The sequence below is a fragment of the Vigna radiata genome, unplaced genomic scaffold, assembly GCF_000741045.1.
Source record: "Vigna radiata var. radiata cultivar VC1973A unplaced genomic scaffold, Vradiata_ver6 scaffold_48, whole genome shotgun sequence".
NCBI classification, from domain to species: domain Eukaryota; kingdom Viridiplantae; phylum Streptophyta; class Magnoliopsida; order Fabales; family Fabaceae; genus Vigna; species Vigna radiata.
Window position 1 is genome coordinate 285,595 of NW_014542925.1, and position 13,993 is coordinate 299,587.

At 33.2% G+C, this 13,993-nt stretch overlaps 1 protein-coding gene across 1 annotated transcript in view; it reads right to left on the reverse strand.

Annotated features, from left to right (window-relative positions):
- Positions 1-2,597: 2,597 nt before the first annotated feature.
- The window catches only part of LOC106752802 (WAT1-related protein At1g68170-like), a 28,284-nt gene continuing 16,888 nt past the window's right edge, over positions 2,598-13,993 (reverse strand). The window contains exons 2-7 of the mRNA XM_022777304.1: positions 11,247-11,535; positions 11,045-11,161; positions 3,643-3,883; positions 3,337-3,495; positions 2,993-3,144; positions 2,598-2,910 (exon numbers count right to left, since the gene is read on the reverse strand). Of these exons, the coding sequence (XP_022633025.1) occupies positions 2,745-2,910; positions 2,993-3,144; positions 3,337-3,495; positions 3,643-3,883; positions 11,045-11,127 (801 nt within the window). The 5' untranslated portion in view covers positions 11,128-11,161; positions 11,247-11,535 and the 3' untranslated portion in view covers positions 2,598-2,744. The remainder of the gene's footprint in view (positions 2,911-2,992; positions 3,145-3,336; positions 3,496-3,642; positions 3,884-11,044; positions 11,162-11,246; positions 11,536-13,993) is intronic.

The window sequence follows — 13,993 nt, forward strand, 5'->3', positions numbered from 1 at the left end:
GTTCATTGAGATCGTTCCTCACTTTTCGGTTTTGGCCTAGGGGTTCACGAAGAACGTTCCCTAGCTAATGAGTGTGACAGTTCGTTGATAATGTTTTCATCTCTTGGTTTTGGCCTAGGAGTTCACGGAGAGCATTCACTAACGGACGAGAGTGACGGTTTGTTGAGAATGTTTTCAACTCTCGGTTTTGACCTAGGAGTTCATGGAGAACATTCCCTAGCGTACGAGAGTAACATTTCGTTGAGAACGTTTTCATCTCTCAGTTTTGGCCTAGGAGTTCACGAAGAACGTTCGCTAACGGACGAGAGTGACGGTTCGTTGAGAACGTTTTCATCTCTCAATTTTGGCCTAGGATTTCACGGAGAACGTTCCCTAGCAGACGAGAGTGACGGTTCGTTGAGAACGTTTTCATCTCTTAGTTTTGGCCTAGGAGTTCACAGAGAACATTCCCTAGCGAACGAGAGTGATGGTTCATTAAAAACGTTTTCATCTCTCGGTTTTGACCTAGGAGTTCACGGAGAACGTTCCCTAGTGGACAAGATTGACGGTTCGTTGAGAACGCTTTCATCTCTCGATTTTGGCCTAGGAGTTCACGAAGAACATTCCCTAGTGGACGAGAGTGATTGTTCATTGAGAATGTTTTCATCTCTCAGTTTTGGACTAGGGGTTCTTGGAGAACGCTCCTTGGGTTTTGGTGAGACAGCCTGAACGGTAAGATCCCGATTGACAAAGTGATTTGTGTGCAGGATCCTGTCATCTGCACTGAAGAAATATAACAACTAGAATTTAAATGGTGAGAAAAGTATAGCCAATCAAACCAATGTATTTACAAGTTTAGACAATTAATATCAAAATAACTTATGCTATAAGGCCGGACGACCAAGCAAGTAAGGTCGAGCAGTCTTCAGTTGAATGTTTGGAGACCAAAACTAAAATCCATATTAGGATGTGCTACGGGTGAGCTGTAGGTGCTTTAGTGTCCTTCAACCTGCACAAAAGAATAAATGTATTGTCAAATGTCACTTAAGAGATGCTCAACAAGGGTAGAGGTGCCTAGTTGATGTTTGCATGAGAACCAAGCCATCGGAACCTAAAAAGGCTGAACGTAAACGGTTCAACTGATCGAGCGGGAAAGATACTAAGATATGCTCAGATTACATTCGGTCCATGCTGAAACAGTTGTATTAGATATTGAGACGTCTAGTTTTGACAGATCCTAAAACGATTTGAAAGAATTTTAGTCTCTCTGAAATTTACTTCTTCCTTAAATGTTCGATAATAGAAAAGCCTATTGTCTTCAGGCGCTGTGCTGAAGATGCTAAGGGGGTGTTCCAGGTAACCAAGTAACAAGTTCTGTATACTTGACTATATTTTTTCCATACATGGGAAGGAGCTTAACCTTTTGTAACAACATCGATAAAATGGTTTCCTTAAATACTGGTTTAGCATGATGCCATGCACCATATAAAACTAATTTGGCTTCTACCCACACACTAATTGAATTCCACTTCAAAAGGAAACAATCTATGAACTATTTCAAAATATGGCTACTTTTGTCAGTGAAGACATCAAAATATGGCTACCATTGACCCAATAACAATAACTTAAGCGGTGACCCAACATTAATAACTTAAGTGTTAGCCTAGTGCAAGAACAACGTATAATGTCACGCGTTCAATGTCCAACTACTGAATAGCCAACGTTAAAAATGACCAGTGACATTTTTGTAAATAAATGCAATTATTAAACATCGTTTATAATTGTAATTCGATATAAAAGGATATAAAACGTCAAATGCCTCAACGCTAGACGTTAAAAGGTTAGTGAATTCAATAAAAATTTGAGCGGAAGATTGAAAATTCATTCACTTTGTCTTAGCGCGCGATACCCTCTTCTCTTCTCAAACTTTTCTCGAACGAAGTTTGACGACCATAACAAGTAATCTTTTTTTATTTGATACAAATGCATGTTAATTAACTACTTTATGTATGATTTTCGTTTGTTTTAACCAATTATTTTCGTGCTCTTGTCCTTTATAGGCGCATTCTTTTTTCTCTCTCATGGGTGACAATACTTTTGAAGATTAGTTTTCATTTTCGTTTTGAAGAATTTATTTGTTGAACTTGTTTGTTTTTTTTTTTGTTGAACTTGTTTATTATTGTTATTTGGTTGAATTTATTTGTTGTTGTTTGATTGAACTTGTTTGTTGTTGTTGTTTGATTGAACTTGTTTGTTGTTATTGTTTGATTGAACTTGTTTGTTATTGGTTATTGTTGTTTGTTGTTGATACTACACTACACGTTCATAGTTTATGTTTTATAAAATACCAAAAACTGAAATTTATTACTTTTTTGCTTTTCAGGTTTATAGAGTTCTAAAAAAGATCACAATTAATTAAAAAAAAATTGATTAACATCGTTTGTTGACAAAATTCGACATTAAATTAACTTCGTATATCAATAAAATTCGACGTTAATTTAATATCGAATTTTAAAAAATTCGACATTAATTTAATATCTCCTTATATGATATCCTTTGTGAATTCGTAGTTAAAGTAATAGACCGACTACGGATGTTGACCGTTTGAGCTATCCTCTGTACCATACAAAAGGTATTGAGAAAACCAATAGAGAAACAACGCCTGAAGAAAACTTGCTATATATATATCACCATATAAAGAGATTGTCCATTTGCCCCAAAAGAAAAGATTCATGTAAGTAGTCTCTGATCGTGAAGAGCAACATTCATGGTTGTTGTGACCTAGGTGGGGAGCTTACAACCTCAACATTTTCGAACTCTCTGCTGGTTGTGTTTCCCAATGACACTAATTCAGACTTCTTTTTCAATTCTCGGGCTTTACCCCAAAGCACCACGTATAGACCGCACACGATCATCACTGCTCCAACCACACTGTTCAACTTAACCAAATTAGATTAATCATATGAAATCATGAACATGGAAGACAGAAAATAATGTAAGATTTAGAAAATACCTTCCTACATATAATTTCTCATCTAACATAAAATATGCAGCTATATCCACTAGCACAAGCTGTAGAGGACTGAAAATAGACACAAATAGAGGACCTCTCCTCTTTATGCACCAGGCAATGATCACAACCATTATTCCAGAGGCCACAATTCCCTGCGTAAACACTTCATTTCTCACATACCTTTTATATTCTTCAAAAAGTTTCTTCCTCCTTTTTCTTTCTTTTAATATATTTCTCATCAGCTTTTAATGCAGGTTAGAAGTAATCCAGAAAAATTCTCTGTGAAAATAGTCTTTTTCATTAGAAAAGTTCTCAAAAACCACACTTTTATTAGGATATCATACCGAATAAGCTGCAGTTAGAAGCCTGATATTGAAACCCAGCTTCCAATGGTTCCAATCTCTTTCGACACAGAGAGTGAAAATGGTGGCCTGCAGTGCTCCCATTGTGTTCATTAAAGCTGCGCTTGAATTTGAACTTGGGTATTCTTCATTCATTTTAGCCTTATGACGCATCACAAACAAGGAATTCAAAACCATGATGTCTGTTTTTTACATCAAAGTTAATGTTGTTGTCTAAAATGACTAGTTAAGAAATTAATTATGTGGTTGTGTGTTAATAATAACTGATAAGAAAGAAGATTATATTACCTGAAGGATGAACCAGAGAGAATAAAAGCAGCAGCTGAGAATGGCCAACGGAACTCCCAACGACTTATTTCGAAATTGAGTGGGTGATGATGCATGCCCATGCATAAGGTTGATTTTAAACGAACAAATATTAATTTCTGTGCCTTTCACAAAGGTCACAAACATTGCCCCACTAATTCCAATTATGGTTCCTATCACCTTCGCCCTTCCTTCTGCTACTTCCAGATTTAACTTTTCCAATCTATATATAATCAAAACTTAATTTGGCTAAAGTACTAGTATAAATTAAAATCATAGTGCCCAACATATTCATATAGAAATTACCGATGCAAACATTTCAATTAATGCATATCAAATCTGAAACATAATTTGGGGTGTTATTTTCTGCAAAATTGTATGGTATCTTTTCACACCATTTCATCATTTTAGTTCTTGAAGTGATTAGGTTTAGAATATTTTAATTTAGATTAGTTTATTGTGTTTGTCGTGCATAATTAAGTTATATGGTATTTAAACCGAATTTGCAATAAAAACAATTGCTACATCAAATGTTAATATAATATATGCAAAAGAAAAATTAGAATGGATAAAAACATTCAAAGTCATTCTGCGAAGGCAATCATATTATTATATGCAAATGTAGTGATTTTGTAAGCATTCCCAATACTATTGATGAAACATTCATCTCCAGAAATGGGTTTGCAAAGGCCATGTACATGAAAGCAATATTGTTAAAAAATAGAAATAAAAATGCATTCTCAACACTAATACAACAACAAAAATTAGTAAAAAAGATTTTATATATAATTTTTTGGACACTAACTTTGATTTCTATGTGGATATTGTTCATAGTTATATATATATTTATATTGAAACTTATTTAGAGGGGAGTTCAAGTAAAAGGTAAAGATGACTTCCGGATTATTGGTGAGACTAACATTTATGAATTATTTATTTGGTAATTATTTTTTTTTATAGTAATTGTTGAAAGTTTTACATCGAATAAAGATAAGGTCAATTTATAATATAAGTAGGTGCAAATTTCATCTTACAAACCGATTTTAAGAGGTTGAGTTAGACTTAAAGTTCACTTCTTAATATAGTATCAGAGTTGGGTTAGAATCTATCCTAACGAGATTTGTGTAAACATATTGTTCTACTCGCTATCAGATCACTATCGGACCACTCATTTATATAAATTTCAATTTTATTTTAATATAAGAAGAATAATTGTTTCCAACTATTATGTCTTCTCAAATATTATAAAACTAGAATAAAATATGTATTTTTTATAAAATAGATAAAAAAATATAATGAAGAAAAACAAGAAGTGAAAAGTATTAATAATTGATGTCTTGAATATATGGGAATTCGATCGTAGGTTTGTCGGTTTGGAATAACTATAAGTTAAATGGCATTGTTAGCCTAAAGGAGAAAATGAAATGATTGATGGACTTATGGAATAAAAAGGTGTGTGAGGATGTGAACCAAATAAAACACTATCGTATAAAAGATAAGTTAGATATACTAGACGAGGAGAATGGGCTAGACTAAAGAAAAGCTAACAAAAAAAACTAACTTTTCACTTATCTAAAAAAGGTAATTTGTCATGTACATATATGTGACAAGGAGATCCAATACCTTTCATGTATTTGACTATAGTTGAAGCCATGCCAAACATTGTGAGACAAAAAAAAAAAGTAAACGATGTTGAAGAGGTGAAAGTGGGATTGAAATGAATTCTTAGATGTTTTGAGTTAGCTTCCAAGATGATAATATTTTGAGGTTGTGAAAAGAAAGTGTTGATAGGATAGAAAAAAAAAATGTGAAGATAGTAGAATGTGAAAGTTGTAGTTGGAAGAAATGCATTTTGTAGTTGAAATGTGTTGTGTCTTAGATGTTGTCTTACATCAAATAATAGTATACAAGGGTATTTATAGACCTCATTTCACTCATATGATTATTCTAGAAAATCCTAACTACAACCATTTATATGGAATGTTATAGATTTTTGCCTATGTAGAATGTCCTTGATATTTACCTCTTATCTTATGCTTTTCTACACTGTTATAGAATTTGCATTACATTTCAATACCTTTTTTTTAAGCTTTTCCATATTGTTCAAGAATTTGCATTACACTTTAATACTCTTCTTTGATGCAATTTCGGTAACTCCATAGTGCTCAATAATTCAAATCTTGGTCTTGGTAACACCTTTGTGAAAATATCTACAATTTCATTTTCTTCCTTCATTGTCTTGACCGATTCTTCTTGTTTTGCGGCTTCTTCAAAGCTTGTAGGCTCTAGTATGGCCAAGTTGCCATATTCATATTGTTAGCTATAGATCTTACTTGTCTCGAAATAGATTCAAGTGATGATTCTTCTTGATCTTGATTTGATGTTGAAGTTGCAAGAGATTCTAGTACATTGTCATCTTCTTAGCTTGTAGTGGGTTGATTGATGGGCATGGAGATTGTCTTCCTCTAAATTTGTTATTCTTCCTAGTTTCAAGTAGTATTTTCATCTACTTCAATTTCCCTGTTGATAGTTAGCTTCCTTGTTTGAAGATTGTAGACTTTGTATCATTTTAATTGTATTGTATCCTAAAAAGACACCTTGTACGATCTTTTTCTTCTATTTTGTGTCTCTTTCGATATGGTGTGTGAATATAACAAACACATCCAAACATTATTAAATGTTTAGCTTATGGTTTCTTCTCGCTCCAAGCTTCGATTGGAGTCTTTTCTTGAACTTCTTTGGTAGAACATCTATTGAGTAGGTAGATTGTAGTGTAGATTGTGTCAGCCTAGAATGTATTTGGTAGTCCTTTCTTCAGCGTCGATCTCGTCGTCTCCATGATTGTGCGATTCTTTCTCTTTGACACATCATTTTGTTGTTGAGTATATGAAATTGTAAGTTGTCGCTCTATGCCTTCATCTTTGCAAAATTTGTCAAACTCGCAAGTTGTGTACTCCTTATCAAGATCACTTTAAAGTACTTTTATTTGCTTTTCACTTTGCTTCTCAACAAAAGCCTTGAATTTCTTGAATACTCGGAAGACTTTTGACTTTTCCTTTAAGAAATTGACCCTTGTCATTTATGGAAGTCATCAATGAAGGCGATGAAATACCTATTGTTGTGATGTGAAGACTTCCTTATCGGTCCACAAACATCGGTATATATCATCTGTAGTAAGACTTTTGTTATCCATGTTGTTTCTTAGTGAAAATGTAATCGGTATATACCTTCGCATGATTTATTACTCTCCTTCAAGCATGGAAGATATCTCATCACGTTTTTCTAATATAGAAGCTTTAAGGAAAGTATGTTCAAGTGGCCTAATCTCCAATACCAAAGTCATTACTTGGCCAATTTCTCACCTTCTATGTCATAAATTTTGCATGTATCTTTCTCAAAGTGAAGAGAATATCAATTCTCCATCATTTAGCCAATACCTAAAAGATTCTTTTAAAATTGGGAACTAGTAAAACATCCTCAATGAATTTCGTATTTTTCTTTATCTCCATCATGATAGTTCCTTTACCTTGAGACTCCATTGTGGTGTCATTTCCCAACCGAACTTTGACATTGACAAATTCAATGTCTTTGAAGATAATTTGATCTTTGATGGATCCATAATCCAAGTGATAATTGTTGATTTAAAATGTTTTGTGTGTATAATTTCTTGAATAAATCAACTCCTTCATAGTTTCTACTTTATTTTGTTTCCAAGTTTAGTGTGCTTTTATGTTTTCTTGTGTTTTAGTTACTACATGCTTATTTTACCTTTAATCCCTTTTTGAGTTGTGAAATAAGGAAATAGAAATCAATTAGGAAAACAAATTGTAACTCAAGGAAGCATGATTGTATAAGAAATAATTATTTTTAGATAAATACACTCTTTAAGGGCTCTAGAATTGCACTCAGGACTGCAAACATGAAGAAAAGACTCACGTGTATAGTTATATTGTCATGGACCGCCCCTAAATGACCAGAAAGTCACCATTGGGCCTAGGCTGACTCACTGAGCGAGTTAGTTGCTCGTTGGGCGAAAATGACAACCCAAACCTATAATATTCAAGTCGCTAAAAAAAATTGGCTCGCCTAACGAGTTACAAGTAAGAGAGCATCAATTTTTAGGCCTCATTGGGCGAGAATGAAGTTGTTATGCCAATATGTCAGTTGTGATATATATATGTTTTCCAATTCATGTTAGTATTCAATTTCCATGCTTAATGTAGATTGGTTCCATGCTTGATTTATGGTTTTTGATGTATTGGGAAATATGACTTGAACCTAGAATTAAAATTGAGTACCTAATGAAACTTGTACGGATAGAACATGATTTATTAGTAATCTTAAGACTTTTGAACTTAATGCATGATTACTTGAGGATTCAAAGGATTGAAACTTGATGAGTTATGATAGGCTCAAAGTCACTAGGGATAGGATTTAAGTATATTAGTGAGTTGATTTTGACTTGAATATGGAATTGAGGTGTTTGTTAATGCATGAGAATGAAGTGGATAAACTCTAGTCTTAACAAATTGTAAATACTCTATGTTACAATTCCTTACACACAAACTGATTGATAAAAAGACAAAATGAGTTTCTTCTGTTTTTGTTATCTTTTTGTGAATTATGAGAGTTCTCAAGTGTTGCATAAGTCCCTTAGGAGAGAACAATATCACTTGTTACACTATGACCGGTGTATTTGTCATTGATTTTGCAACCAATACCAAGTACTAGTGTTAGAAGTCTCACATCAACTAGAGATAAGGCCAATTTATAGTATATAAATGGATGCAAATCTCATCTTACAAGCCTATTATGTGGGGTTGAGTTACGTTTAAAGTTCTATTATGTGTGGACATATTGTTCCACCCGCTATCAAGTCATTATTGGACCACCCATTAATGTCTAATCTCATGCTCGAGATGTATATATCTCAACGTGAGGGGGAGTGTTGGAAGTCCCACATTGATTAAAGATAAAGTCAATTTATAATATATAAGTAGGTCTAAACCTCACCTTACAAGTCGGTTTTGTAGGGTTGAGTTAGGCTTAAAGTCCACTTCTTAACAGTTTATCATAGCTTCATGCTCGAGATTTATATACCTCGGCGTGAGGGGGGTGTTGGAAGTCCCACATTGACAAAAGATAAGACAAAATTATAATATATAAGTGGGTGCAAACCTCACCTTACAAGTCGATTTTGTAGGGTTGAGTTAGGCTTAAAGTCCACTTCTTAACATGGTACTAGAGTCAGGTTAGAGCCTATCCTAGCGATATTTGTTGTTTGTGGGCATGTTGTTCCACCCGCTATTGGGCTGTTATCGGACTACCCCTTAATGTCTAGTCTCATGCTCGAGATGTATATACTTCGATGTGAAGGAGGTGTGTTGGAAGTCTCACACTGACTAGAGATAAGGCCCACTTATAGTATATAAGTAGATGCAAACTTCACCTTACAAGCCAATTTTGTGGGGTTGAGTTAGACTTAAAGTCCACTTCTTAACAACTAGTTTCCTTCTTTCTAGGAGATTCTTGATTAGCATAGAATAGGCTTTACTCCTTATTATGTTCTTCGTAAAGTTTGCTTAATGCTTATTTTTATTATGACAATACTTCTCCATGTGACCAAATTTCATGTGGTACTAACATTAAGGTTTTTTATGATGCCAACAATATTTTTCCAAGTGAGTTCTCTTTTTTCCAAAAGCCATACGGAGGATATTTTCCTTGACGGGTCACAAAGAAGCTTCTAGAATTTCCTTTATTTCTAGAAATTTCTCCTCTAGTTTTATTTTCTTCATATTCTTTTTTATAAGACTATAATTTTAGTTTTGATTGAAAAGACATTTTTTTTACTATGTCTTCTTCATGCATTTTCAATCTTTGTTCATAAACTCCAAGAGAGTTCATTAGTTGTATTATAGACAATGTAACCAAATCTTTTGTTTGTTCAATCAAGGTTGCAATTGCATCATACTTTTGGGGAATAAAAATTAAAATTTTCTCAATAACTTTTTTGTCAAGAATATTTTCCCCATAGGCTCTCACCTGAATGATTATTTCTTTTATTCTAGAATAATAATCTTTAATGGTCTCAAATTCTTTCATTCTTATTAATTCAAACTCTTGTCTTATGAAATAAAGTTTAACATTGTGTACCTCATTGAAACTCCTCTTATGTTATATTCCAAGCTTGTTTTGCACTTGTGGAACCTATTATTCTTGGAAATATTGTATCATCAATTGCTTGTTAAAAAGCAAATAAAGCCCTTGAATCTATCTATTTGTTTTCTTTCAATTCTTTTTTCTGAGTTGCATTAAGAATGAGGTCGCTTCTAGAATAGTAAATCACTCTTCTATAATGTTCTATAAATCTTGATAGCGAAAGGATATCTTCATTTTGACACTCCAAAAGTCATAATTTTCTCATCTGAAAATAGGTATTGATGATGTTTGATTGGTAATGACCATGGATTGAGAAAATATTTTGGAATTAATAGAAAGGAGTTATAGTTTTTTTTATGAAAGTAGATGAAAATTTTATCTATGTTCAATAGATGACCAATTGCAGCTCTAGTATCATGGTTAGCATTTTAAGGTTACGAAAGAAAAGTTGATACGATAGAGAAAATGTGGAAAAAACAGAATGTGAAAGTAGTATTTTGAAGAAGTGTATTTTATAGTTGGAATATGTTATGTCTTAGATGTTGTCTTACATCAAATGGTAGTATACATAAGTATTTATAGACCCCATTTCACTCATATGATTATTCTAAAAAATTCTAATTACAACCATATGCAATGTTCTAAATTTTTACTTATTCTTGATATTTATCTCCTATCTTAGACTTTCTACATTATTCTAAAATTTACGTGTTCTATAATTTTCTTTACACTTTAATATTTGATGAGGTTAATTTTGTTAAACGTAAATTTTGGAGTTTGAGAGTAGATATTGCTAAAAGTAAACTTGGGAGTGTTGAGAGTAGATGCATATTATTTAGAAAGATTGTGTGTAGTATTGAAATGCAACACCATAAGCATATTTTTCAGAATTTTGAGAATCTCAATTGGAGGAAACCCTTTGAAGTATAATCATTTTCTAGAATCGGTAACAAATGTGCTTCTCTTCTATCAATCATTGTCTAGAATGTCAGCTTTAGGGTGCAAACCAAATTTGTAGAACCGACACCTGGAGCAAATTGATGAAGATAGCAAAGGCACAATTTCGAGCTCTGCTTAAGTTATCTAATTATAAAAATCTAATTTTGGACGTATGAGATTTATAATATATGTTTCTTATGCAATGCTCATCTTTATTATATTATATGAATACTTTGTTTTAAAATAGTAAGAAGATCTGAGAAGAAGATAGGTATGAGCATACCCACAAGATAAGGCCATAATGAAGGTAATGCCAGGAGTAAGATTGATCATAGCCAACATAAACGAAGCTGATGTCAAATCCATCGCTATAAGGTAAAGGTTACTGAACAAACTTCCTCTGAAAAAGATAAATAAATGAAAAATCATATATATGTATATATCAGCATCGTTTACATATATGAAAGTTAAATCGCTTAGCATACCCAAACAATCCACACAGGAATCCCAAGAAAAGCACCTTGGAAGTAATCTTTAAGCTCTTGTTCCTGATGGAAAAAGCAATTCGGCAATATTGTCTTAAACATTGTAAGATTGATGATATGAGAAAGTAAAAGAAAGAAAAGGCAAAGCAATGAAGAACCTATCATATATAAGAGCGATGGGAACAGTGAAAAGCGATGCAAAAAGGAGACGATAGGCAGTGACTACCCTCATGCTCATTCCATCGTTTATGGCTAGCTTGTAGATGATGTTAACAGCTGCATATGCAATCTGCACAAACACCATTAGAATGTATGCTTTCAACTTACGAACCATTTTCTTGTTTATGAATATGGTGTCAAAACAAACCAAAGTTCAATGTGTTTTTCTTAATTATATGACAAATAAAACTTATTTTTTTATGGTTTCTGAATTGCCTTGGTTTCTGTAGACAGGTGAACCTCTGTGGTTTTGTAAATGCTACATAAAGTTTCAATTGAGCTTCTCAATGCCTTTGGCGAGACACACAAGGGTGGACCCACACACCATAAATCATTATATCAAATCATACCATATTTTAATGTGCTCAGACCCTCTGCCTTCAATGGTCTACCCATACTATTTATGCTAACATGTTTTTAATAGAGAAAAAAAACTAATAATATAAATTTATAAAATACAAGATTTAATAAAGAATAAAAATAAAAAATAATATATAATTAATATCTTTTGAAAGGAGGTATATATATACATATCAATCTTTTTTAGGAGAGATGGGTAAGAAATTCAGGTCAAACACAATAAAAAGATAATAAAAAGGTGTTTGAGTATATGAACCAAATACAACGGTATCATTTCATTGCATCAAATTCATTTTGATGCAAAACGGATAAGATGGATTTGATGGAATGGAATGGATGGAATGATGAGTGGAGTATGCATAGTGATTTAAAATCATGCTAATTAAAGCCTGGAAGAGAAAATTTGTAACATCCCAAAATATGTGTATAATTCATATTAAGTGGAATGTAATATATTATAATAATAGAAAGCAGTTAAGAGTAGTAGTAGATGAAGTGTATATAATACAGTCATCCAAAATATGATATAAGCTCTACGTATCAGCATAGAGTCTTTCAAAAGGGAAAAGAGTAAAGAAGACTAAGTTATAGGCAACGAAAGAACTGAGCTACACTACTCTGCAACATCAGCAGTATCAGGAACATCTGGAACGTCTAGTAGCNGCTCCAGTGGGGCCTCTGAAACTTCTGCTCACATCCAATTAGGATGATCATTGCAAAAGAAAACAAGCACAAACAAGACAGACAACAAACAAAGCAAGGGTAAGCTAGAATTCAAAAGAATACGAATCAATTTAAATTAAACAAAGTAAAAGAGGCATGCAAGCAATTGCAATCATAGAAGGACGGCTGTAATAGATTATGAGTTATAGTTTTATTAGGTAGTGTTAGACTTAGACTCGTCCGGACCCNTAATGAATATCGAGCTATGGCGGGTTATGCACTTGTGGTGGCCTCTACTGCTTTGCAAAGCCATTGCCAATGGGTTTCACCCTACCACAAACAAGGTTAGTCCGTTATCACTCACCTTGGCCCATATACAATGGAGACAACCAAGACTAGGACCCCCTACTGCTCTTCACCACATGAACTAATCTTCTCTAAGTGAGATTGAATAGTCATTAGAGCTTTAAGGGAAACCCCCAAGACTGAGCTACCTATATTCATTCCAGAACTTAACTTAAATCTCACCTAGAGATGACGCTTGAATCATTGAATCAACTTATATACATATATCATCCCTTCTTTACTGATTTTAAGTTATTAATCATTCACAGTTCATCATATCATACTAATTAAAGTCATACAAGATAAATCAAAAATCATACATGGATTAGCACACAAGAAAAAGAAAAGAAAACACAATTATTGTAATAACCTATAAATTAAAATTTTAATTTTTAAGAATATTAAAGTAATAAGAGTAAGTTTTAAAAAAAAAATTAAAACACCTTAGCTGCAACAAAAGACACTTTCAGAACGTGACTGTGCCATTTCCTCCAAAACAGCTATCTCACTAACCTTGCTTTTCTAAAACCTCTGTTCTTCTCTCTAGATTCTACCCCCATTGAGCCACTGGATTTCCATTCCGTAGAAGCCTAGGCGATCTTGGCATCATAGGCTCCGACTTTCACCGATTACATTTTGATTTCATAGGGTAAGCAACTTTCCCCTTTTTGAACTTTGATCATGTAGCAAATTCTGCTGCATGTAATGCATTTGTAATTTTTCCCCAAAATCTTAACCCTAATTTTATTCTAGAGACTAATTTCTATCACCATTTGGTGAAATATAGGTGCCTTTAGGCTTTTCTCTTAAGAACAGGACACTGTGCATCATCTTTGGGCTTGACTGTTCACTCTAGAGGTAAGGGAAGCTAGGTTTATTTCTGATTTTTGTGAAATTTTATGAGTATGAATTAGGTTGTGATGATAGTATGATGTTGCCATGAGTTTGTTTTGTATTTGACTGTTGTTGAGTAGAAACTTGATAAATCACATATGTTAGGAATTGTATTATTGAATGCATGAGTTATAAATCTGTNANNTTCTCAATTATGAACTGTTATGATTGATGCATGTGGTTGAGGAATTTGATTGAGAACAAGAAATTTTGTTGATGCAGGTTACTAGGTAGTATATTGAGTGAATTATAATACTGAAGCTCAA